General features: G+C 43.8%; 1 protein-coding gene across 10 annotated transcripts in view; it reads right to left on the bottom strand.

The window, feature by feature from the left end:
• Window positions 1–22,976, bottom strand: part of LOC115123979 (receptor-type tyrosine-protein phosphatase mu-like) — a 399,895-nt gene that overhangs the window by 327,135 nt on the left and 49,784 nt on the right. For all 10 annotated transcript variants that reach the window (XM_065006960.1, XM_065006962.1, XM_065006965.1 and 7 more), the window contains exon 2: window positions 4,470–4,592. In XM_065006960.1, coding sequence (XP_064863032.1) covers window positions 4,470–4,592 — 123 coding nt within the window. The remainder of the gene's footprint in view (window positions 1–4,469; window positions 4,593–22,976) is intronic.

The raw sequence follows: 22,976 nt of genomic DNA, 5'->3' as shown, positions 1-22,976 counted from the left end.
TGTACACACATATACACTGCTCAAAAAAAATTAAGGGAACACTAAAATAACACATCCTAGATCTGAATGAATGAAATATTCTTATTAATTACTTTTTTCTTAACATAGTTGAATGTGCTGACAACAAAATCACACAAAGTATCAATGGAAATCAAATTTATCAACCCGTCTAGGTCTGGATTTGGAGTCACACTCAAAATTAAAGTGGAAAACCACACTACAGGCTGATCCAGCTTTGATGTAATGTCCTTAAAACAAGTCAATGAGGCTCAGTAGTGTGTGTGGCCTCCACGTGCCTGTATGACCTCCCTACAACACCTGGGCATGCTCCTGATGAGGTGGTGGATGGTCTCCTGAGGGATCTCCTCCCAGACCTGAACTAAAGCATCCGCCAACTCCTGGACAGTCTGTGGTGCAATGTGGCGTTGGTGGATGGAGCGAGACATGATGTCCCAGATGTGCTCAATTGGATTCAGGTCTGGGGAACTGGCGTGCCAGTCCATAGAATTAATGCCTTTCTCTTGCAGGAACTGCTGACACACTCCAGCCACATGAGGTCTAGCATTGTCTTGCATTAGGAGGCCAACCACACCAGCATATGGTCTCACAAGGGGTCTGAGGATCTCATCACGGTACCTATTGGCAGTCAGGCTACCTCTGGCGAGCACATGGAGGGCTGTGCAACCCCCCCCAAAGAAATGCCACCCACACCATGACTGACCGCCAAACCGGTCATGCTAGAGGATGTTGCAGGCCACAGAACGTTCTCCACGGCATCTCCAGACTCTGTCACGTGCTCAGTGTGAACCTGCTTTCATCTGAAGAGCACAGGGCACCAGTGGTGAATTTGCCAATCTTGGTGTTCTCTGGCAAATGCCAAATGTCCTGCACGGTGTTGGGCTGTAAGCACAACTCCCAACTGTGGACATTGGGTCCTCATACCACCCTCATGGAGTCTGTTTCTGACCGTTTGAGCAGACACATGCACATTTGTGGCCTGCTGGAGGTCATTTTGCAGGGCTCTGGCAGTGCTCCTCCTTGCACAAAGGCGGATGTAGCGGTCCTGCTGCTGGGTTGTTGCCCTCCTACGGCCTCCTCCATGTCTCCTGATGTACTGGCCTGCCTCCTGGTAGTGCCTCCATGCTCTGGACACTACGATGACAGACACAGCAAACCTTCTTGCCACAGCTCGCATTGATGTGCCATCCTGGATGAGCTGCATTACCTGAGTCACTTGTGTGGGTTGTAGACTCCGTCTCATGCTACCACTAGAGTGAAAGCACTGCCAGCATTCAAAAGTGACCAAAACATCAGCCAGGAAGCATAGGAACTGAGAAGTGGTCTGTGGTCCCCACCTGCAGAACCACTCCTTTATTGGGGGTGTCTTGCTAATTGCCTATAATTTCCACCTGTTGTCTATTCCATTTGCACAACAGCATGTGAAATGTATTGTCAATCAGTGTTGCTTCCTAAGTGGATTTCACAGAAGTGTGATTGACTTGGAGTTTGTGTTGTTTAAGTGTTCCCTTTATTTTTTGGAGCAGTGTATATATGTAAATAGTTTTTGCCCATGCATACATGCATACATACATACATACATGCATATATACAGTGGGGCAAAAAAGTATTTAGTCAGCCACCAATTGTGCAAGTTCTCTCACTTAAAAAGATTAGAGGCCTGTAATTTTCATCATAGGTACACTTCAACTATAACAGACAAAATGAGAAGAAAATCCAGAAAATCATATTGTAGGATTTTTTATGAATTTATTTGCAAATTATGGTGGAAAATAAGTGTTTGGTCACCTACAAACAAGCAACATTTCTGGCTCTCACAGACCTGTAACTTCTTCTTTAAGAGGCTCCTCTGTCCTCCACTCGTTACCTGTATTAATGGCACCTGTTTGAACTTGTTATCAGTATAAAAGACACCTGTCCACAACCTCAGTCACACTCCAAACTCCACTATGGCAAAGACCAAAGAGCTGTCAAAGGACACCAGAAACAAAATTGTAGACCTGCACCAGGCTGGGAAGACTGAATCTGCAATAGGTAAGCAACTTGGTTTGAAGAAATCAACTGTGGGAGCAATTATTAGGAAATGGAAGACATACAAGACCACTGATAATCTCACCCCGTGAGGTCAAAATGATCACAAGAACGGTGAGCAAAAATCCCAGAACCACACGGGAGGACCTAGTGAAGGACCTGCAGAGAGCTGGGACCAAAGTAACAAAGCCTACCATCAGTAACACACTACGCCGCCAGGGACTCAAATCCTGCAGTGCCAGACGTGTCCCCCTGCTTAAGCCAGCACATGTCCAGGCCCGTCTGAAGTTTGCTAGAGAGCATTTGGATGATTCAGAAGAAGATTGGGAGAATGTCATATGGTCAGATGAAACCAAAATATAACTTTTTGGTAAAAACTCAACTCGTCGTGTTTGGAGGACAAAGAATGCTGGTTCATCCTTGGGAGCAATTTCCAAACGCCTGAAGGTGCCACGTTCTTCTGTACAAACAAGAGTACACAAGTATAAACACCATGGGACCACGCAGCTGTCATACCGCTCAGGAAGGAAGCACATTCAGTCTCCTAGAGATGAATGCGAATGTGCGAAAAGTGCAAATCAATCCCAGAACAACAGCAAAGGACCTTGTGAAGATGCTGGAGGAAACAGGTACAAAAGTATCTATATCGCACCGTAAAATAAGTCTTAAATAAACACAACCTGAAAGGCTGCTCAGCAAGGAAGAAAACCCTGCTCTAAAACCGCCATAAAAAAATACAGATTACGGTTTGCAACTGGACATGGGGACGAAGATCGTACTTTTGGAGAAATGTTTTCTGGTCTGATGAAACAAAAATAAGAACTGTTTGACCATAATGACCATTGTTATGTTTGGAGAAAAAAAGTGGGCGCTTGCAAGCCGAAGAACACCATCCCAACCATGAGGCACGGGGGTGGCATCATCATGTTGTGGGGGTGCTTTTCTGCATGAGGGACGAGTGCATTTCACATAAGAAATGGCATCATGAAGAAGGAAAATTATGTGGATGTATTGAGAAACATCTCAAGACATCAATCAAGAAGTTAAAGCTTAGTCGCAAATGGGTCTTCCAAATGAACAATGACCCCAAGCATACTTCCAAATCTATGGCAAAATGGCTTAAGGACAACAAAGTCAAGGTATTGGAGTGGCCATCACAAAGCCCTGACCTCAATCCTATAGAAAATCTGTCGGCAGAACTGAAAAAGCATGTGTAAGCAAGGAGGCCTACAAACCTGACTCAGTTACACCAGCTCTGTCAGGAGGAATGGGCCAAAATTCACCTAACTTATTGTGGGAAGCTTGTGGAAGGCTACCTGAAACATTTGACCCAAATTAAACAATTTAAAGGCAATGCTACCAAATACTAATTGAGTGTATGCAAGCTTCTGACGCACTGGAATTGTGATGAAAGAAATACAAGTTTAAATAAATCACTCTACTATTATTCTGACATTTCACATTCTTAAAATAAAAGTGGTGATGATCCTAACTGACATAAGACAGAGAAAATTTACTAGGATTAAATGTCAGGAATTGTGAAAAACTGAGTGTAAATGTATTTGGCTATGGTGTATGTACACTTTCGATTTCAACTCGATATATATTCGATAAAATGAATGAAAACAAAAATGTGCTTTTTAGTTTTACTTTAAGGCAGAAGGTTAGCTGTGTAGTTAAGGTTATGTTTAAAATGTGATTTTATGGCTGTGGCAGCTAGTGACGACCCTGCAGAGCTGCCTCCGGGACATGAGTCATCCCAATACATGCCAACCTGTGCCCAAAACACATGAAAAATGAAGGAGTACTTGAATGATACTTGATCTATGGAATGTCTAACAAATCAAACGGTGCACTAGTGGCGTGTCAAGCTATGGCTACATACTAACAGACTGATTTAAAGCGGAAATCCTTAACTGGTGAAACTGCCACGTCCGTTTGGGATATTACAAGTTACTGCAAACAGCCACCACTGTTATCCCCCCTCTGACATCATCGCAAATGCAGAATATATACATTACGCTTTTTTTTTACCCCTCTTTCAAATGCTCCCCACCTCCATTTATCAACAACACATGTAAAACAATAACAAAGACAACATGCGGATTTGATCTTTAAAGAGATCACCTCGCACAACAAAAACTGTGTTCAGAAAATTCGGAGGAAAAAAGGGAGCTGTTTGTTTATAAATCTGCTGTGTTTTCTTTAAGAGAGTAAACATTAAAAAAGGAACCACCTTATCTGTAGAAGACAGTCATTCCCGGGGGGGGGGGGGGGGGATTTCTCTCCCTGGGAGAATTACCCCTGATAACACAATAAGAGAAAATGCTTATTGAGTGTGTCATTAGGTTGAATGGGTGCTGTTTTTTTAGGGGCTTTCTGTTTGGTGGTGGTGGTGGGGGGGATGAAAAGTGACTGACCTGTGGGCATCCAGGGGTTGGGCGACGGCCTCACCTTGGTGTTGGCCTGCTCCCAATCAAAGTGGTCATCCTTACCCTGGCTGTAGCCGCATGCCGTGTAGGGCCTCTCAAAGTTACAGTCACCTGAGGAACACAATAAGACAGGATTTACAACCACACATTCAATGAGGCAGACGGACAGAGGGGCAGACTGACAGAGGGGCAGACTGACAGAGGGGCAGACTGACAGAGGGGCAGACTGACAGAGGGGCAGACTGACAGAGGGGCAGACTGACAGAGGGGCAGACTGACAGAGGGGCAGACGGACAGAGGGGCAGACGGACAGAGGGGCAGACGGACAGAGGGGCAGACGGACAGAGGGGCAGACGGACAGAGGGGCAGACGGACAGAGGGGCAGACGGACAGAGGGGCAGACGGACAGAGAGGCAGACGGACAGAGAGGCAGACGGACAGAGAGGCAGACGGACAGAGAGATGACAAAAGAATACAGAAAAGCTAAATATAGAAAACGAGTCTTGTAGCTTGTTTGCAGTTACACATAGTACAATAGCATATGGCTGTCCAATGTCATCACAGCCACTACAGGCCAGGCTATCACCTGAACTCTATCACTAGGAGGCTTTGTCAACCCCCCCCATGCTCCTTATGGTAACAGGCACTCCTGGCATTAGGACAACCACAAAGACACTGAGAAACACAACAGAATGCCAACTCCTACCACAACTTGACAATAGTCCTTCTTACAATGCTCAGAGCACTGACAGATTCCCCAACTGTCACAACTACTTCTAACTGATATCTATATACCTGGCAGTGGTGAGGGAGGGAGGCCGACTTTTGATTGGATTCAACTTCCTCTCACATCCATATAAAAAGGGTTGAATATAAATCCGCTGCCATGTGCAATTTCCTCAGTGTATTTTCAAGTCTAAGCAAGTTCTGAGGTGATTGAACAAAGGCCTGCCTGCCACCGTAATATGAAACCGCTTCCCTTCTGCCGGAGTGTTGCTCACATATTGTTTATTACCCGGCGTGACATTCTGTGAATTGGGCTTTTTTTATTGGATTTTTTTATATTTAAAAAAAAAAAAATTATTATTATTTTTTTTTTTAATGGGATTTTATCATCAACCACTGTGGAAAGAGTGAATAAATCAACAAAGAAAATATCACTATTGACGTATTCAAAAGAGGAAGTGTAAATATGCCTTTCCATGTACGTACCCTTAACTTCTTTGGGATCGGTGTTGCTTCAACAGGACATTTGAGCTAACGCAGGCTAAAGCGATTAGCATGAGGTTGTACGTAACAAGAACATTTCCCATAGACATTTCTGATCTTGGCAGAAAGCTTAAACTCTTGGTAATCTAACTGCACTGTCCAATTTACCGTAGCTATTACATTGAAAGAAAACCATACTATTGTTTGAGGAGAGTGCTCAATTTTGAACATGACAAGTTATTAATAAACAAATTAGGCACATTTGGGCAGTCTGATATAACATTTTGAACAGAAATGCAATGGTTCATTGGGTCAGTCTAAAACTTTGCACATGCACTCCTGCCATCTAGCGGCCAAAATCTAAATTGCAACTGGGCTGGAATAATACATTAAGGCCTCTCTCTTGCATTTCAAAGATGGTACAAAAAAATTTACAAAATAACGTTTTTTTTTTTCTTTGTATCATCTTTTACCACATCTGGGTTATATTCTCCTACAGTCCTTTACCATTTACACAAACTTCAAAGTGTTTCCTTTCTAATGGTACCAAGAATATGCATATCCTTGCTACAGGCAGTTAGATTTGCTTATGTAATTTTAGGCCCAAATTTTTTTTTTAAAGGGGCGGATCCTTATGCAGTGTTGTTTTGGCTGCACGGGTGAGATTTCTTTCCTTGAAAAGACGGCGGATGAATATATTTAGTGACACTATGTCAAAATTGAATCCAAGATGCATGTATCCAAGATGGGTGTAATATAAGCCCTTGTTGTATACTGTGCGGATGGGAAAGAACTGTCGTGGCCAACCAGCCAGCAACAACACTGACAGAATATTTCTTGGAGCTGCTTCGCTCAGAGTTTGACGGAACTGTCGTGTCTTTGGTATCATTAAACTGAAGATGAATCTTTATCAAATAACTCTGTAATTATTATTACGCGATTAAACTGATTAATCATGTTTTTTTTTTTGTTTTTTTTTTCCACCTTTATTTAACCAGGTAGGCTAGTTGAGAACAGGTTCTCATTTGCAACTGCGACCTGGCCAAGATAAAGCATAGCAGAGTGAACAGACAACACAGAGTTACACATGGAGTAAACAATTAACAAGTCAATAACACAGTAGAGAAAAAATGTACCTGTAATTAACTAGGAAGTCGGGGCACCAAGGAAAATATTCAGATTATAAAGTTATAATTTACAGATATTTTCATATCTGATCAATAGTCTGATTAATGAATTCTTCTTTACCTCACGTTAGTCTCATTCCAAACGTCATAAATTGTTGGTTATCTGCACGAACCCAGTTTTCACTATGAGTCATCCATACATCAATTGTCTTAAATCATTTATTTACTAACTAATTCACAGAAATGCATAAACAAAACAGTAGATAGTTACAAGGAAATTTACGGAGTTTCCCTAGTGGGATAAACCTGTAAGGCGGCTTGGTGGACAAAAAGGAAGTGGGGGTCATCTGAGATGAGACACTACAAAGTTGATAATTATAACAATTGAAATGATAATACTTTGCACATGAACGCTCACTCATTCGGGAATAATTGCAATCAATATATATATTTAAGCTCAGTGTGTCGTCAGGATCTCTGTTGAAAAGTTTGTTTCTGTTGGCGAGTTTTTCCACCCTCTCTCTGTCGTGGTTAGAATGAATAGTTGAGAGTGACATTTATTAATGTCGTTACAAAATAGATGTTTCGGGGATTGTCGGTCTTCGCGTTCAATGATACCAAACTCCTAGCTAAAGACTAGTAATTAATATCAAAGACTTGTTCATATTCTGTCGGCAACGATTGTCTAAGAGTTTAACCACGTGGGATGGTTAAAAGATTCAGCAGTCTGGTCTCAAACCTTGGCCCTCTCGTTATCGAGGTAAGCTGGTCTGGTGATAGAAAACCCGGGTGGGGGTTTTATTCGGAAGAGCAGATAAGGTCTGTCTCATGAAGCCAGGTCCTATCTGTGCCCCTGGGGGCGTGCCAATGACTTAGTGAAACGTTTTAGGGAATTGGAGTTTCCTTCATTATCCTCTTGAAGCTAGGGGGCACTATTTTTATTTTTTGAAAAATAACATTCCCAAAGTAAACTGCCTATTTCTCAGGACCAGATGCTATAATATGCATATAATTGACAGCTTAGGATAGAAAACACTAAAGTTTCCAAAACTGTAAAAATATTGTCTGTGAGTATAACAGAACTGATATTGCAGGCGAAATCCTGAGAATAATCCAATCAGGAAGTGACTCTTATTTTGAAACCCTTGTCTTTCTATGCATCCCTATTGCCCATTGAAAGGGATATCAAACAGATTCCTTTTTTCTGTGACTTCCCTAAGGTGTCTACAGCCTTTAGATGTAGTTTCAGGCCTTTATTTTGAAGAATGAGAATGAGTAAATGTCCACATTGCGTAAGTGGTCTGTTGTTGGCTCGGTGTGATTTTTGCGCAACACAGAGAGGTAGCCATTTTTCCCCCCGGTCCTAGTGAAAAGCCAACTGTCCCAGTTGATATATTATCGAATAGATATTTGAAAAACACCTTGAGGGTTGATTATAAAAAATGTTTGCCATGTTTGTCGATATTAGGGAAATAATTTTGAATTTTTGTCTGCGTTGTCGTGACCGCTATTTCCGGTGGATTCCTAGGCATAATGCATCAAACTAACGGAGGTATTTGGATATAAAAAATATATTTATGGAACAAAAGGAACATTTGCTGTCTAACTGAGTCTCGTGAGTGAAAACAACCGAAGCTCAAAGGTAAACGATTAATTTGATTGCTTTTCTGATTTTCGTGACCAAGCTTCCTGATGCTAAGTGTACATAATGCTATCCTAGGCTATCGATAAACTTACAAACGCTTGTATTGCTTTCGCTGTAAAGCATAATTTCAAAATCTGAGACGACAGGGTGATTAACAAAAGGCTAAGCTGTGTTTCGTTATATTTCACTTGTGATTTTATGAATATGAATATTTTCTAGTAATATTTTTTGACTGCTGTGCTACAGTCCAATATCACATTACACAGTTTCTGACAGTATCATCCTCACTCATTCATCTTATACAGCAATTAGATGTAAGCCTCATGACTGAGGCTATTATATAAACAGCGTTATGGTAATGTGGCCGTATTGTCTCCCATGAGTTTCACAAAATTGTACCAAACGGACCAGTTAGTAGCTGGATTCTTCACCAATCTTTTATACCTTCTCCAGAACATAAATGTTGTTTGGACCTCAAGTTCTGTGAGGTGGAAGAAATTCCTTTGTTCTCTTTATGAAAACTCACTCTCTCTCTATACTGTGGCCATGAGGAGATAATCTCCTCCAGGAATTTATGACCTCTATGACCACAGCAGCCTGGTTGTAGGAGACAGAGAGAGGGGGATTGTGCTCGCTGTACCCAGAGGGCAACGTCATGACAGAACCATGTAGCATTTCCTTATTCTGATGCCATTTCGTATCTACTAGGCTTTCAGAGACCGGGTGAAATAATAAGCTCCTTCTGCTTGGTACTGACGGTTATTGTCATGTCTACTGTACACAACATATCCTAGAGCAGAGGTTCAAAGGTCATATCAGGGACTAGAGAGTTGGCAAAGAGAGGAAACTAGAGGGGATTTCCAACAGGATCACAAGCCTCCATTCCAACAAGGTTGGCAATAAAGTACATATGTAGCACACTGCAAACAGACCACTAGGCCAAAGAACAAGCCATGTGAACGAGTTAGAGTACCATGTCATACCTACATGTAAGTCATGTGAAGTTACTCTGAAAAACATTCAACTGATACATTACAAAAACCAGTCAGTATCCGGTGTGACCATCATCTGCCGTGTGCAGCGCGACACATCTCCTTTGCATAGAGTTGACCAGGCGGTTGATTGTGGCATGATGTCCCACTCATTTTCAAAGACTGAAAAGTTACTGGACATTAGCGGTAACTGGAACACGCTGTCGTACACGTCGATCCAGAGCATCCCAAACATGCTCAATAGTGACATGTCTGGTGATTATGCAGGCCATGGAAGAACTGGGACATTTTCAGCCTCCAGGAATTGTGTAAAGGATCCTTGTGACATGGGGCCGTGCATTATCATGCTGAAACATGAGGTGATGGCGGCTTATGAAATTGGACAACAAATTGCCATCAATAAAATGCAATCAAGTTTGTTGTCTGTAGCTTATGCCTGCCTATACCATAACCTCGCCTCCGCCATGGGGTACTCTTCTCACAACGTTGACATCAGCAAACCGTTCACCCACATGAAGCAGTCTGCCATCTGCCCGGTATAGTTGAAACTGGGATTCATCCGTGAAGAGCACACTTCTCCAGCGTGTCAGTGGCCATCGAAGTCGAGCATTTGCCCACTGAAGTCGGTAATAATGCAGAACTGCAGTCAGGTCAAAACCTTGGTGAGGATGACAAACACGCAGAAGAGCTTCTCTGAGACGGTTACTGACAGTTTGTGCAGAAATTTGTCAGTTGCGCAAACCCACAGTTTCATCAGCTGTCCATGTGGCTGGTCTCAGGCTGATCCCGCAGATGAAGAAGCCTGATGTGGAGGTCCTGGGCTGGCGTGGTTACACATGGTCTGTGGCCAGTTGGACATGATGCCAAATTGTCTAAAACAATGTTGGAGATGGCTTATGGTAGATAAATGAACATTCAATTATCTGCCAAAAGCTCTGTTGGACATTCCTGCATTCAGCAGGCCAATTGCAAACTCCCTCAACACTTGAGACATCTGTGTCATTGTGTTGTGTGACAAAACTGCACATTTTAGAGTGGCCTTTTATTGTCCCCAGCACAATGTACACCTGGGTAATGATCATGTGGTTTAATCAGCTTCTTGATATGCCACACCTGTCAATTGGATGGATTATCTTGGCAAAGGAGAAATGCTCACTAACAGGGATGTAAAAACAAATGTATGCTCAACATTTGTGAGAAATAAGCTTTTTGTGCATACGATAAATTTCTGGGATCTTTTACACATTCTCATTTACAGCAATGACCTGAGGAATAGTTACAGGGGATGAATGAGCCAATTGGAAGCTGGGGATGAGGGACAGATTAGGAATTTAGTCAGTACATCGGGGTTAACTCCCCTACTCTTACGATAAGTGCCATTGGATCTTCACTGACAACAGAGTCAGGACACCCATTTAATGTCCCACCCAAAAGACAGCACCTTACACAGGGCAATGTCCCCAATTACTGCCCTGGGGAATAAATCCGCTTAGTTTTTTGTTTCCTTGCCACGATACTAACAAGTTTTGCGATACTTTTATCATCCCAGCCCTAGAATGAGTATTGTGAAACACATGCCAATAGATTCCAAGGGTATTTCCAAATACATTCCAATATTCCGCTACTTGTCTTGTAAAAAAAAATACTGAACTCTTCCTTCTAAATGTGTAATTGAGATTTGAAATAGTATTTGAACCCAGGTTTGATCCACACACAGAAAGCAGCGAGAGAGGTGGAAAAAGCATTCAGCGCCAAAGAGAAGGATATTCTATTCACCCCTCAAGAAAAAGTAGATTAACAAACTCTGGTTAGTCCTATTTTTATCATTACTCAGCTGCGAGGAGCGGTGATTCTTTTTTATCTCACTCCTCCCGTTATCAGCAGACAGAGTTCACCAGTGGGCCTTTTCCCCAGATCACGCCGTTTCGGGCGTTAAGATTACGGCGCCTTGATTACAACAAAGAGAGGGAGTAAACACACAACTCTTTCTTTGGCGGCCAGGGTGGTTCAGCTGCATGGCCGGTTCGCCAGTTTAATACAGATCCACTGATATGAGGCGTACAGAGTACACAAAACGAAAGGCAACGTTCTCGCCACTATTTTGGTTTGATAGAGGATCATCTATCCTGCCACAGGTAGGCTGATTGATTTGATAGCCTGTGGCAGGAAAGTACTCTGATTGATCTCAGATTCTTTAATTCTCCTTCCTAAAATACCTTTCCAAGGGTCATTTTGCACTATTGTGTTTTTGAAACCTTTTCTTTTCAACACTGTCTGCTTCTCAAACTGGCCCTGTAATGCATTTCAAAAAAGCCAAGCTCTCTGGTCTCTCTTCCAACAGCAACTAAAGCCTGCTCTCAGATACAGTTGAAGTGGGAAGTTTACATACACCTTAGCCAAATACATTTGCACTCAGTTTTTCACAATTCCTGATATTTAATCCTAGTAAATATTCCCTGTTTTAGGTCAGTTAGGATCACCACTTTTTTAGAAGAATGTGAAATGTCAGAATAATAGTAGAGATAATGATTTATTTCAGCTTTTCTTTCATCACATGCCCAGTGGGTCAGAAGTTTACATACACTCAAATAATATTTGGTAACATTGCCTTTAAATTGTGTAACTTGGGTCAAGCGTTTCAGGTAGCCTTCCACAAGCTTCCCACAATAAGTTGGGTGAATTTTGGCCCATTCCTCCTGACAGAGCTGGTGTAACTGAGTCAGGTTTGTAGGCCTCCTTGCTCACACATGCTTTTTCAGTTCTGCCCACAAATTTTCTATAGGATTGAGGTCAGGGCTTTGTGATGGCCACTCCAATACCTTGACTTTGTTGTCCTTAGGCCATTTTGCCACAACTTTGGAAATTGGGGTAATTACCCATTTGCGACCAAGCTGTAACTTCCCGACTGATGTCTTGAGATGTTGCTTCAACATATCCACATAATTTTCCCCCTCATGATGCCATCTATTTTGTGAAGAGCAACAGTCCCTCCTGCAGTAAAGCACCCCCACAACATGATGCTGCCACCGTGATGGTATTCTTCGGCTTGCAAGCCCCCCCCCCTTTCCTCCAAACATAACGATGATCATTATGGCCAAACAGTTCTATTTTTGTTTCATCAGACTTTACTCCAAAAAGTAGGATCTTTGTCCCCATGTGCAGGGTCCTTTGCTGTTGTTCTGGGATTGATTTGCACTTTTCTCACCAAAGTATGTTCATCTCTAGGAGACAGACCGCGTCTCCTTCCTGAGCGGTATGACGGCTGCATGGTCACATGGTGTTTATACTTGCGTACTATTGTTTGTACAGATGAACGTGGTACCTTCAGGCGTTTGGAAATTTCTCCCAATGATGTACCAGGCTTGTGGAGTTCTACCATTTGTTTTCTGAAGTCTTTGCTGATTTCTTTTTTTGCCTATCACAAGCTTCTAAAGACATGACATCATTTTCTGGAATTTTCCAAGCTGTTTAAAGGCACAGTCAACTTAGTGTACGTAAACTTCTGACCCACTGTAATTGATTGTTGGAAAAATTACTTGTCATGCACAAAGTAGATGTCTTAACCGACTTGCCAAAACTATAGTTTGTTAACAAGACATTTGTGGAGTGTTTGAAAAACTAGTTTTAATGACTCCAACCTGAGTGTATGTAAACTTCCAACTTCAACTGTACGAGGGATCCTATAATACAGCATGTGTCCAAGGCTTTGACAGGGCTTGACAGAGAACAGACCTCCCGGGTGGAGTGTTCTTGGGTCCCTGCTATTTGCTTTGACAGGGCTTGACAGAGAACAGACCTCCCGGGTGGAGTGTTCTTGGGTCCCTGCTATTTGCTTTGACAGGGCTTGACAGAGAACAGACCTCCCGGGTGGAGTGTTCTTGGGTCCCTGCTATTTGCTTTGACAGGGCTTGACAGAAAACAGACCTCCCGGGTGGAGTGTTCTTGGGTCCCTGCTATTTGCTTTGACAGGGCTTGACAGAGAACAGACCTCCCGGGTGGAGTGTTCTTGGGTCCCTGCTATTTGCTTTGACAGGGCTTGACAGAGAACAGACCTCCCGGGTGGAGTGTTCTTGGGTCCCTGCTATTTGCTTTGACATCGCCATGGTGTCTTGGGGCATACATTCATTGGTCTCAGACTGTAGGTCTTGGCATTGTACTGCCAATAGCAGCACTACTGAGGCACTGCTGACTTCAATGAACATAGTGGATCTCCTACACAATTGAACTCAAATTAGCCCAATCACCTCCTACTTTGTTTAGTGTAGCCATCCTCAGATTGCACACACACACAACCAAAACAGAAGGCAGAGGAATGCACAGACCAACATACACTCACACGCAAAAACACACACACATCCCCTCTGCTCTCCCCCTCAGTGACTCTCCAGAGCCATAAATCTAAACTATGTAGACAGCCAGTTTAAATGATGCCTGGGCAAAGGAGCGAGCAATGCTTTAGTGAGACGTTGGGGTGTACATGAAAGAGTCTGACGGGCCTCAGAGGACAACTGTTTCCCTCAATCCGCCTCGATCGATAACGCTTCTTCCCTGTCATCTTTTCGGCCTTTCAAGAAAAAAATAAAAACAAGCCAACAGACTAAAGCTACATTAAAGCTGCTACCAGATTTATGTGGTAAATATTTCAGATGCTTCGTGTGTGAGGGGCTCCATTGGTCTTTATAGTCAGACGTTGTGCTTTTTTAAAACTCCATCCGTCTTTTCACGGCAATGAGCCACCGGCCACAATCAATAATCCTCCTCACGATGGTACCCATTCCTCTGTAACACATTAAAGCTTCGGCTTGAAAGCGCTTTTATTGTTGGACCGGCTACCACTCCAGTAGTTATTCTTGAACATGAGATATGTGCTGCACTTTGCTCTTTTTCATACTTCTGGAAATTTGGTGTGCATTTGTGTCTGACTAAAACTGCAACTTTTGTTGCTGATCCTGCATTTCAAAGTAGTTCCATATATAAAAAAATAGAAAAGCTGCCTAAACAAGCTAAAGCAAATTGTCATGTCCATCACACAGAAAAACAACAAAATGGCCGTCCTTGATGAGGAGTCATACCCATAAACTGAAAGCCCATCTGTTCAATTCAACAGTGCAAGACCTGAGCAGATGTGGTTTGCAACCATCCCTATCCTAGCAAATCAAATGTATTTATAAAGCCCTTTTTACATCAGCAAATGTCACAAAGTGCTATACAGAAAGCCAGCCTAAATCCTCAAATAGCAAGCAATGCAGAAGCAAACAGCAGCTCCTGTTCTACCCCTAACAGGTTCATATATAACAGGTCATTTGACATAAAATTGTAGAAATAATACCACCCCCCAATCCCAGCTGGGCAATTACATGGCCTCTAACATCAGTCCTCTCTGGTTAGGGGAAACCCCAGAGAGTGCATTTGGGCTTGGTGGGCCCTGGTGGCGTGTTCCTGTCTTTATGAGCGTCTTGTCTACCCCTCAGCCCCAAGAGAACACCAGGCACAAAAGCAATCTCAGGCAATTTAAAACCTGATGCCTGCTATCTCCCTCTCCCCGGCTGCACAACCGATGTGAGCCTGGGCATTGAGAACCCTGCTACTAAGCCCGTTTGGGATGGATGGGCCCATACCAGCCCAGGCCTCATTTTCCTTTTTGTTTATCAGGAGGGACCCAGCCAGGTGTCGAGGAGCCTTCTTAGCTGTCAGCATTTAGCTTGGGAGGCCTTTAGAAAGGCTTTTAAAAGGCTGTCAATCTTCATGTCATCATCAGTGGCAGAAAGCTATTCTCTTGCCTTCTCCCTCGTGCTCTCATTCTAGAGGAAAAAAAGGAGGAGGCAGGGAGATTTCCCTGGTTAATGGCCTCCATTTGGGAGATGCTTATCAGGCCGTGTATTGCCCCAGCTTGCTCCGGCTCCAGATAGCAGCCTTTGCACCACACGTTTTCCCTTAACACCTTGCAATTATGTGCTCTGGCGTGGAATCAGAGCGTTACAAATGGTATACGGGCCCGAGGCATTGAACTGCACTGGGCCCTGCGGTACAGTCAGGCTGTGAGCCAAGGTCCCAATATATTGCAGAGGCTCCGTTGAAAGAGAGGAAATCACAGATCAACAACAGGTCTTTGTAGGGAAGGGGGGAAATGAAGGAAAGGAGGACAAGGTAAAGGGCAAGGGAAAGGAAAGGGGGCGAGGGAAGGAAAGAGGGGTGAGGTAAAGGGCGGGGGAAGGGCGAGGGAGGGAAAGGAGGGGAAGGAAAGAAAAGGAGGCGAGGGAGAGGAAGGAAAGGAAAGGGGGCGAGGGAGGAAGTAAAGGGGGCGAGGGAGGAAGGAAAGTGGGCGAGGGAGGAAAGAAAGGGGGCGAGGGAGGAAGGAAAGGGGGCGAGGGAGGGGAAGGAGGGCAAGGCAGGGGGAAAAAAGCGAGGGTGGGGAACTAGAGTGAGGGAAGAAAAAGGAGATTGTGGGAGGCTAAGGGGGGGGCGAGGGAGGGGAAGGAAAGGAGGGCGAGCAAGGGAAGCAGGTCACTTGCTGCCATCTACATTCTACATTACCTACATCAGCAGAGAGCTGAGAACAGCCAGACCGATAGGCCCTCACAGTGTTGGGCTTCAACTCAAGTAAAACAGACAGCCTCCAGGTCTGAGAGATTAGGATAATCCCAAAATAATTTGGGAGAACAACAAAGGAGCGGGATCCCAGGGGGATAAAGGAATTGCCAAGCTCCGAGTCAAAGTCATTCCACCAGCCATACAGTTACACATGCCACACAGGACCGTACCATTTTCTTTCTCAGCCTAAATTACTCTTTAATACATTAGATGAGAAGACCATTCTCTTCATTACAGTTTGAGGGAGAACATTTCTGTCGGTTGCATCAGCCACTTGAAATGTGTGTTCATTAGAGTTCATTGTAATGGTTGTGAATTGATGACGTTATGGCACTCTTCAGTCACTTTCAATGACATCAACTGACTGGCTATTTTGAAAGGGTGTTATTAACTTTAACATGACATATCTGACATGGTTCAGTCTAGAGGTCAACTGATTATGATTTTTCAACGCCGATGACGATTATTGGAGGACCAAAAAAGCCGATACCGTTTAAATCAGCCGATTTATTTTATTTTATTTGTAATACTGACAATTTCAACAATACTGAATGAACACTTATTTTAACTTAATATCATACATCAATAAAATCCATTTAGCCTCAAATGAATAATGAAAAATGTTCAATTTGGTTTAAATAGTGCAAAAACACAGTGTTGGAGAAGAAAGTAAAAGTGCAATATGTGCCATGTAAAAAAGCTAACGTTTAAGATCCTTGCTCAGAACATGAGAACATCTGAAAGCTGGTGGTTCCCTTTTAACATGAATCTTCAATATTCCCAGGTAAGAAGTTTTAGGTTGTAGTTATTATAGGAATTATAGGACTATTTCTCTCTATACCATTTGTATTTCATTAACCTTTGACTATTGGATGTTCTTATAGGCACTTTAGTATTGCCAGTGTAACAGTATAGCTTCCGTCCCTCTCCTCGCTCCTCCCTGGGCTCGAACCAGGAACACAATGACAACAGCCACCCTCGAAGCAGCGTTATCCATGCAGAGCAAGGGAAACAACCACTCCAAGGCTCAGAGCGAGTGACATTTGAAACGCTATTAGCACGCACTAACTAGCTAGCCATTTCACTTTGGTTACACCAGCCTCATCTCGGAAGTTGATAGGCTTGAAGTCATAAACAGCACAATGCTTGGCGCACAACGAAGAGCTGCTGGCAAAACGCGCGAAAGGGCTGTTTGAATGAATGTTTACGCGCCTGCTTCTGCCTACCACTGCTCAGTCAGATACTTGTATGCTCAGTCATAGTATACTATATCTAGTAATATCATCAACCGTGTGTAGTTAACTAGTGATTATGATTGATTGATTGATTGTTTTTTATAAGATAAGTTTAATGCTAGCTAGCAACTTACCTTGGCTTACTGCATTCGCACAACAGGCAGTCTCCTTGTGGAGTGCAACAAGAGGCAGGTCATTATTGCGTTGGACTAGTTAACTGTAAGGTTGCAAGATTGGAATCCCCCGAGCTGATAAGGTGAAAATCTGTCGTTCTGCCCCTGAACAAGGCAGTTAACCCACTGTTCCTAGGCCGTCATTGAAAATAAGAATGTGTTCTTAACTGACTTGCCTAGTTAAATAAAGGTGTAAAAAATAATAAAATAAAATGTAAAATCTGTTTCTAAAAATACAGATTTCCGATTGTTATGAAAACTTGAAATCGGCCATTCCGATTAAATCGGTCGACCTCTAGTTCAGTCTGTGGCTGCTCTAAAGTAATGACAGCTGACAGCTTTTGCATATGGAATCCATTTCACTGGACTTTGAAACAAATCTGTTTTTTTTTGTTTTTTTCAACATTTATTGTATTCACTCTTGAAATGTGAATACTGGGAACCATTGCTGTTCCACTTCCCTACAGGTGTGAAACCTCTAAATCTAGTCCAACATAAATCTCTGCATCATCTGCCAGATGTCTTCTGTAAGCCCCGGGAGAACATATATATCGCTGAAACATTGACGGGGGTGTGCGGCTAATAACAACTTCATTATTTGGCTATCAATAAGGGTGAGAATGTAAAACGCATTAGGCTGAGAGATGATCTGCTGTTTAAACACAGGCTCATTGACCCCAACAACAGAAGTAATTAATCATATTATGTCATATCGAGCTTCTCACAGACTCTGGCAAACCCCGGCCAACCATTCACTTTATGCACCAGGGAGGCCACTTGCTCGATATGTCTCCCTCCCTCCTGTCACCCACACATTCTACTTCCCAGCTGGGCGATACACTTGATCAGCCGAGTGGACATCCTACTAATGGGAACATAGCAGTGGGGTACACAACCCAGGAGATGGGACAGAGTCCGAGGGGAGAAGAAGAATCCGGTTTCCACTCAGGTAGATGAGTTCTAGCAGCACGCCGTCAACGGCTTTACCTTCTTCCAATGCCCTAATTTGGCCATCTCCAGTCACTGTCCATCCACCCATCCACCCATCAATCCACCCATCCACTTCTTGTTTCAACAGTCTCCTGCCACGACTTGGGTGCCCGCGGATTAAAGTGGCAGTCAAAAGCGAGCTGTATGGGCATGGGGTACCAGGGAAAAAAACATGGGAACCTAGAAGGACCACCCAAGGAGGACCAAAACAGCACCTTCAGGCCTTGGTCTGAAATACCATTAACAAACATAATAATAGAAGAGTAAGTGTTTAACATCTGGACCATTGGCTTCAAATATAGAAGCTGTTAAACAGATTAAAGAGCAAAACACAGCATCCATGTTTTTACGGAGCAACACAAGCAAACTTCCTCTGCGCCTCAGTGAGACTGTTAAACAACACAGGGGCCGTGTCTTTGAGATAGCAGAAGGGAGACATGAATAGCGGAGCAACAGGTAAGGAGGAACGTTAAGGAGACATGAGGAATGGCAGGCAGTCTTCCTCCTCTCCCAACTGCCAAATGATGGATGAGATGCCCGGGCGACGGTTACATTAGTCTCCCTCCTTCACCGTCTCAGTCTTCCAGGCTGTCTCTCCCACCATCATTATACCAGGTCTGTCTGTCTGTCTTTGCGGCCATGACGTCGCTCAATCAGGACGAGTCTCAACATGAAGACTGAGACAACGATGATGATTGCGGACAGTGAGACGAGGGCCACGACGTCGCTCAATCAGGACGAGTCTCAACATGAAGACTGAGACAACGATGATGATTGCGGACAGTGAGACGAGGGCCACGACGTCGCTCAATCAGGACGAGTCTCAACATGAAGACTGAGACAAAGATGATGATTGCGGACAGTGAGACGAGGGCCACGACGTCGCTCAATCAGGACGAATCTCAACATGAAGACTGAGACAACGATGATGAATGCGGACAGTGAGACGAGGGAGGTGATGTTGCAAGCACGTGCATGTAGACACTGACAAAGTAGCAAACATTGTCACATGTTAGTTCATGAATGCAAAGTGACACAGCTGTGTGCTGCTGGCCAAGAGTAGGGACAGGGATTGATGGTGCTATGCAGTGAAACATATTCTAAGCATATTGTAAATTGGGGAAGCGTGGAGCTGCGGAACATCATGTGAAGGCGAACGGCTGTGCTCAGGCTTTACATGAACAAGAGACAATACATCAAAGGTCCCGTTGCACTAAACGTTACTGCATGCTAGTAGACAATGAGCATGATCCTACTTTTACATTCTGCTGCAAACCATTTATGTGTTTTTAGAATTACCATAATGGGAAACATCCAGTAACTGATACACTATACACACACACAAAAGTATATGGACACCCCTTTAAATTAGTGGATTCTGTTATTTGGCTAGTTCCAAAAACTGTATAAAACTGAGCACAAAGCCATGCAATCTCCATAAACAAACATTGACAGAAGAATGGCCCGTACTGAAGAACTCAGTGACTTTCAAAGTGGCACCGTCATAGGCCGCCACCTTTCTAACAGTCAATTCATCACATTACTGCCCTGCTAGAGCTGCCCCAGTCAACTGGAAGTGCTGTTATTGTGAAGTGGAAACATCTAAGAGCAACAACGGCTCAGCCACGAAGTGGTAGACCACACAAGCTCACAGAACAGGACCACATAAAAATAGTCTGTCCTTGGATGCAACACTCACTACTGAGTTATGCCTCTTGAAGCCACATCAACACAGTTCCTCGGGAGCTTCATAAAATGGGTTTCCATGGTCGAGCAGCCGCACACGAGCCTAATATCACCATGCACAATGCCATGCATCAACAAGAGTGGTGTAAAGCTCGCCGCCATAGGACTCTGGATCAGAGGAAACGCGTTCTCTGGAGTGATAAATCACGCTTCACCACCTGGCAGTCCGACGGACTGATCTGGGTTTGGCGGATGCCAGGAGAACTCTACCTGCCCCAATGCATAGTGCCAACTGTACATTTTGGTGGAGGAGGAATAATAGTCTAGGGCTGTTGGTTCAGCCAAGGCCCCTTAGTTCCAGTGTAGGGAAATCTTAACGCTACAGCATACAATTACATTCTAGACAATTCTTAGATTCGAACTTTGTGGCAACAATTTGGGGAAGGTCCTTTCCTGTTTCAGAATGACAATCACCCCGTGGACAAAGCGAGGGCCATATAGGTATGGTTTGTCGAGATTTGTGTGGAAGAACTTGACTGGCCTGCAGAGCACTGACCTCAACCCTATTGAAAACCTTTGGGATGAACTGAAATGCCGACTGCTAGCCAGGCCTACCTCACTAATGCTCTTGTGGCTGAATGAAAACAAGTCCCCACAGCAATGTTCAAACATCTAGTGGAAAGCCTTCCCAGAAGAGTGGAGGCTGTTACAGCAGCAAAGGGGGGGGACCAACTGATTTTGGAATGAGATGCTCGATGAGCAGGTGTCCACCTACTTTTGGTCATGTAGTGTATGTGACCTGACAAAAACAAAGGGATGCCAATCAGTCGCTTCCCCTTACATTGTGGGTAATTAGAGCCTCGGGTTTAAATGTGGCATGCGAGTTTACTAGCAGCCCCGGAGTGTGATTGTAAAGTAGAGTAGGGATGGTGGCTACTAGCCTACATTTACAGCCTGGCCTGTAGAACTTCAGAGAGTGAATGAAAACCTGAAATCGCTATTTGAGCCATAACAGCCATGCCAGGAGCCAAATGTGACCTTCTGCACTCTGTGTGAGACAGAGATTGGATAAATAAGTGTGGGAGTGATCAAAGTATTTTGACAAGGAGTTTGGCTGTGTAGGTGATAAACATCTGAAGGATGAGCAGAGTAGGGTGAAGAAAACATCATACTTCTCAAAGTCCAAGTATAACACAAAACCTCCACAACCTGTACTTCGGGGAGGTCCAACCGCTGCTAGTTATGTTGGAGAAGGGGTGCGCTTGGTCTCCCATAGCGGCTCGTCGGTCTGACATGGACCACTTGGATGCAGCCCAGTTAGATAGGGCTCACACGCCTTACTTGGTGCATCTTGCTGAGAACCTGTGAAGAGCTGCAGACAGAAGTATTCAGAGGGGGCAGGCTCCATAGAACTGCTTTGATGCTCCGTTACCTCCACACCAAGAGAGAAAGAGAGAGAGTAGGAGACATGACGAAAGTATCAATTCCCTCAAACTCGCAGATGTGTGACGTGTAAGTATTTCTTGAATGGGGGTTTGGTCTGTGACTCCCATGGACAAGGAGCCTAATTAATGAAAAGAACAATACATCCTGTCCCTAGCCACGGCTCATTCATCCCGGACTTCATCTGTAAGCAGAGCCTGGAGATAAAAGACTGAGGGGACTTTATCTTGCTCAGCTCCCTCGCCCTTTTCCTCTACTCTAGTCCCACCCACACATTCTGCCAAACCAACGCACTTGGTGCCAGTTCAATGACCTCTTTAAATGGACAGATTCCTCAGTGTAAAAGTGCGCTGTGCTGAACTTGAGTTCCCTACGTGCTGATCCCTCACTATTTGTTCTGAGTGGAAGGGGAGGGCGCTCAACTCCCACATGGTTCGCTTTACTCGCAGTCATTCGTAACAGGAGGAATGCACAGCAAACTCAATTTCCGCATTCCTGACAGATGCGGTTTACAGAGGAATCATTTAAAAACACTCAGATGCATATTTTCAAGATGACAAGAGGATTTGATCATTCCAAAGAGGAAATGAGATGCACGTATGAATGCCACCGCCTCCATTTGGGCCCGAACATGTTTTCTAATTATGCATTGATCTACTGTGCGGCATTGGTCTTGTTTTCCGTGGGATTTAATGTTTTCACCACTTCTCTTTAGTAGTAGTACTATTACGTGAAAAACTCTGGGGGGTTTACTGTGTTACTGTAGCGGTTTGGAAACTATTTATTTAAAGCTTTGAAGTAATTTTTCTATTAAAGAACATTTAAGATACCATTTCATTCTGGCCTTTCCTTAACCCTTCAAATAAAAACTGTATTTTTCAATAAAAGACCTTGAATAATTGAGGTCAATTCAACAGACCACATATTCAGGCTACAAAAATTCATTCAAACTAAACCCACTTATGTGAAACTGTCAAGAGTAGAGTTTTGAATTGGATACATATTGGCTAGTGATTGGATGCAGCTGCTACCAAGAAGCAGAGGATACTTCCATGGATGAATCATTCAAGGAGTCGCCTCGCCTTCTGTCCCCGATTTTACTTAAGGTACTGTAGGCTGTGTGTTTATAGACCCAGCCGAGAGCTTCTAATAAACCCCCCAACAACAAAGGAAGAAAACAGAAGATCAGCAGCAGACCCACCACTACAAACTGCAGGCTGAACAAGAGCTTGGTAGATGCATCCACAGTTGTGTTCCAGATGCTCTCGTCGTTTCTCCGCCACAAACTAAAGCAACACGTACCACCAAAGCAGCTCCTCAACACCCGCGCACCCCCTGCCGCCCTGGGGCTGACAGCGAGGCGTGATGGATATATTTTGGGGTCTGAACTAATTCACTAAAAAA

The sequence above is a fragment of the Oncorhynchus nerka genome, linkage group LG22 (assembly GCF_034236695.1).
Source record: "Oncorhynchus nerka isolate Pitt River linkage group LG22, Oner_Uvic_2.0, whole genome shotgun sequence".
In the NCBI taxonomy this organism is placed as follows: domain Eukaryota; kingdom Metazoa; phylum Chordata; class Actinopteri; order Salmoniformes; family Salmonidae; genus Oncorhynchus; species Oncorhynchus nerka.
Note: the sequence above shows the minus strand (reverse complement) of the source record. Positions and strands in the feature narration are given on the sequence as shown.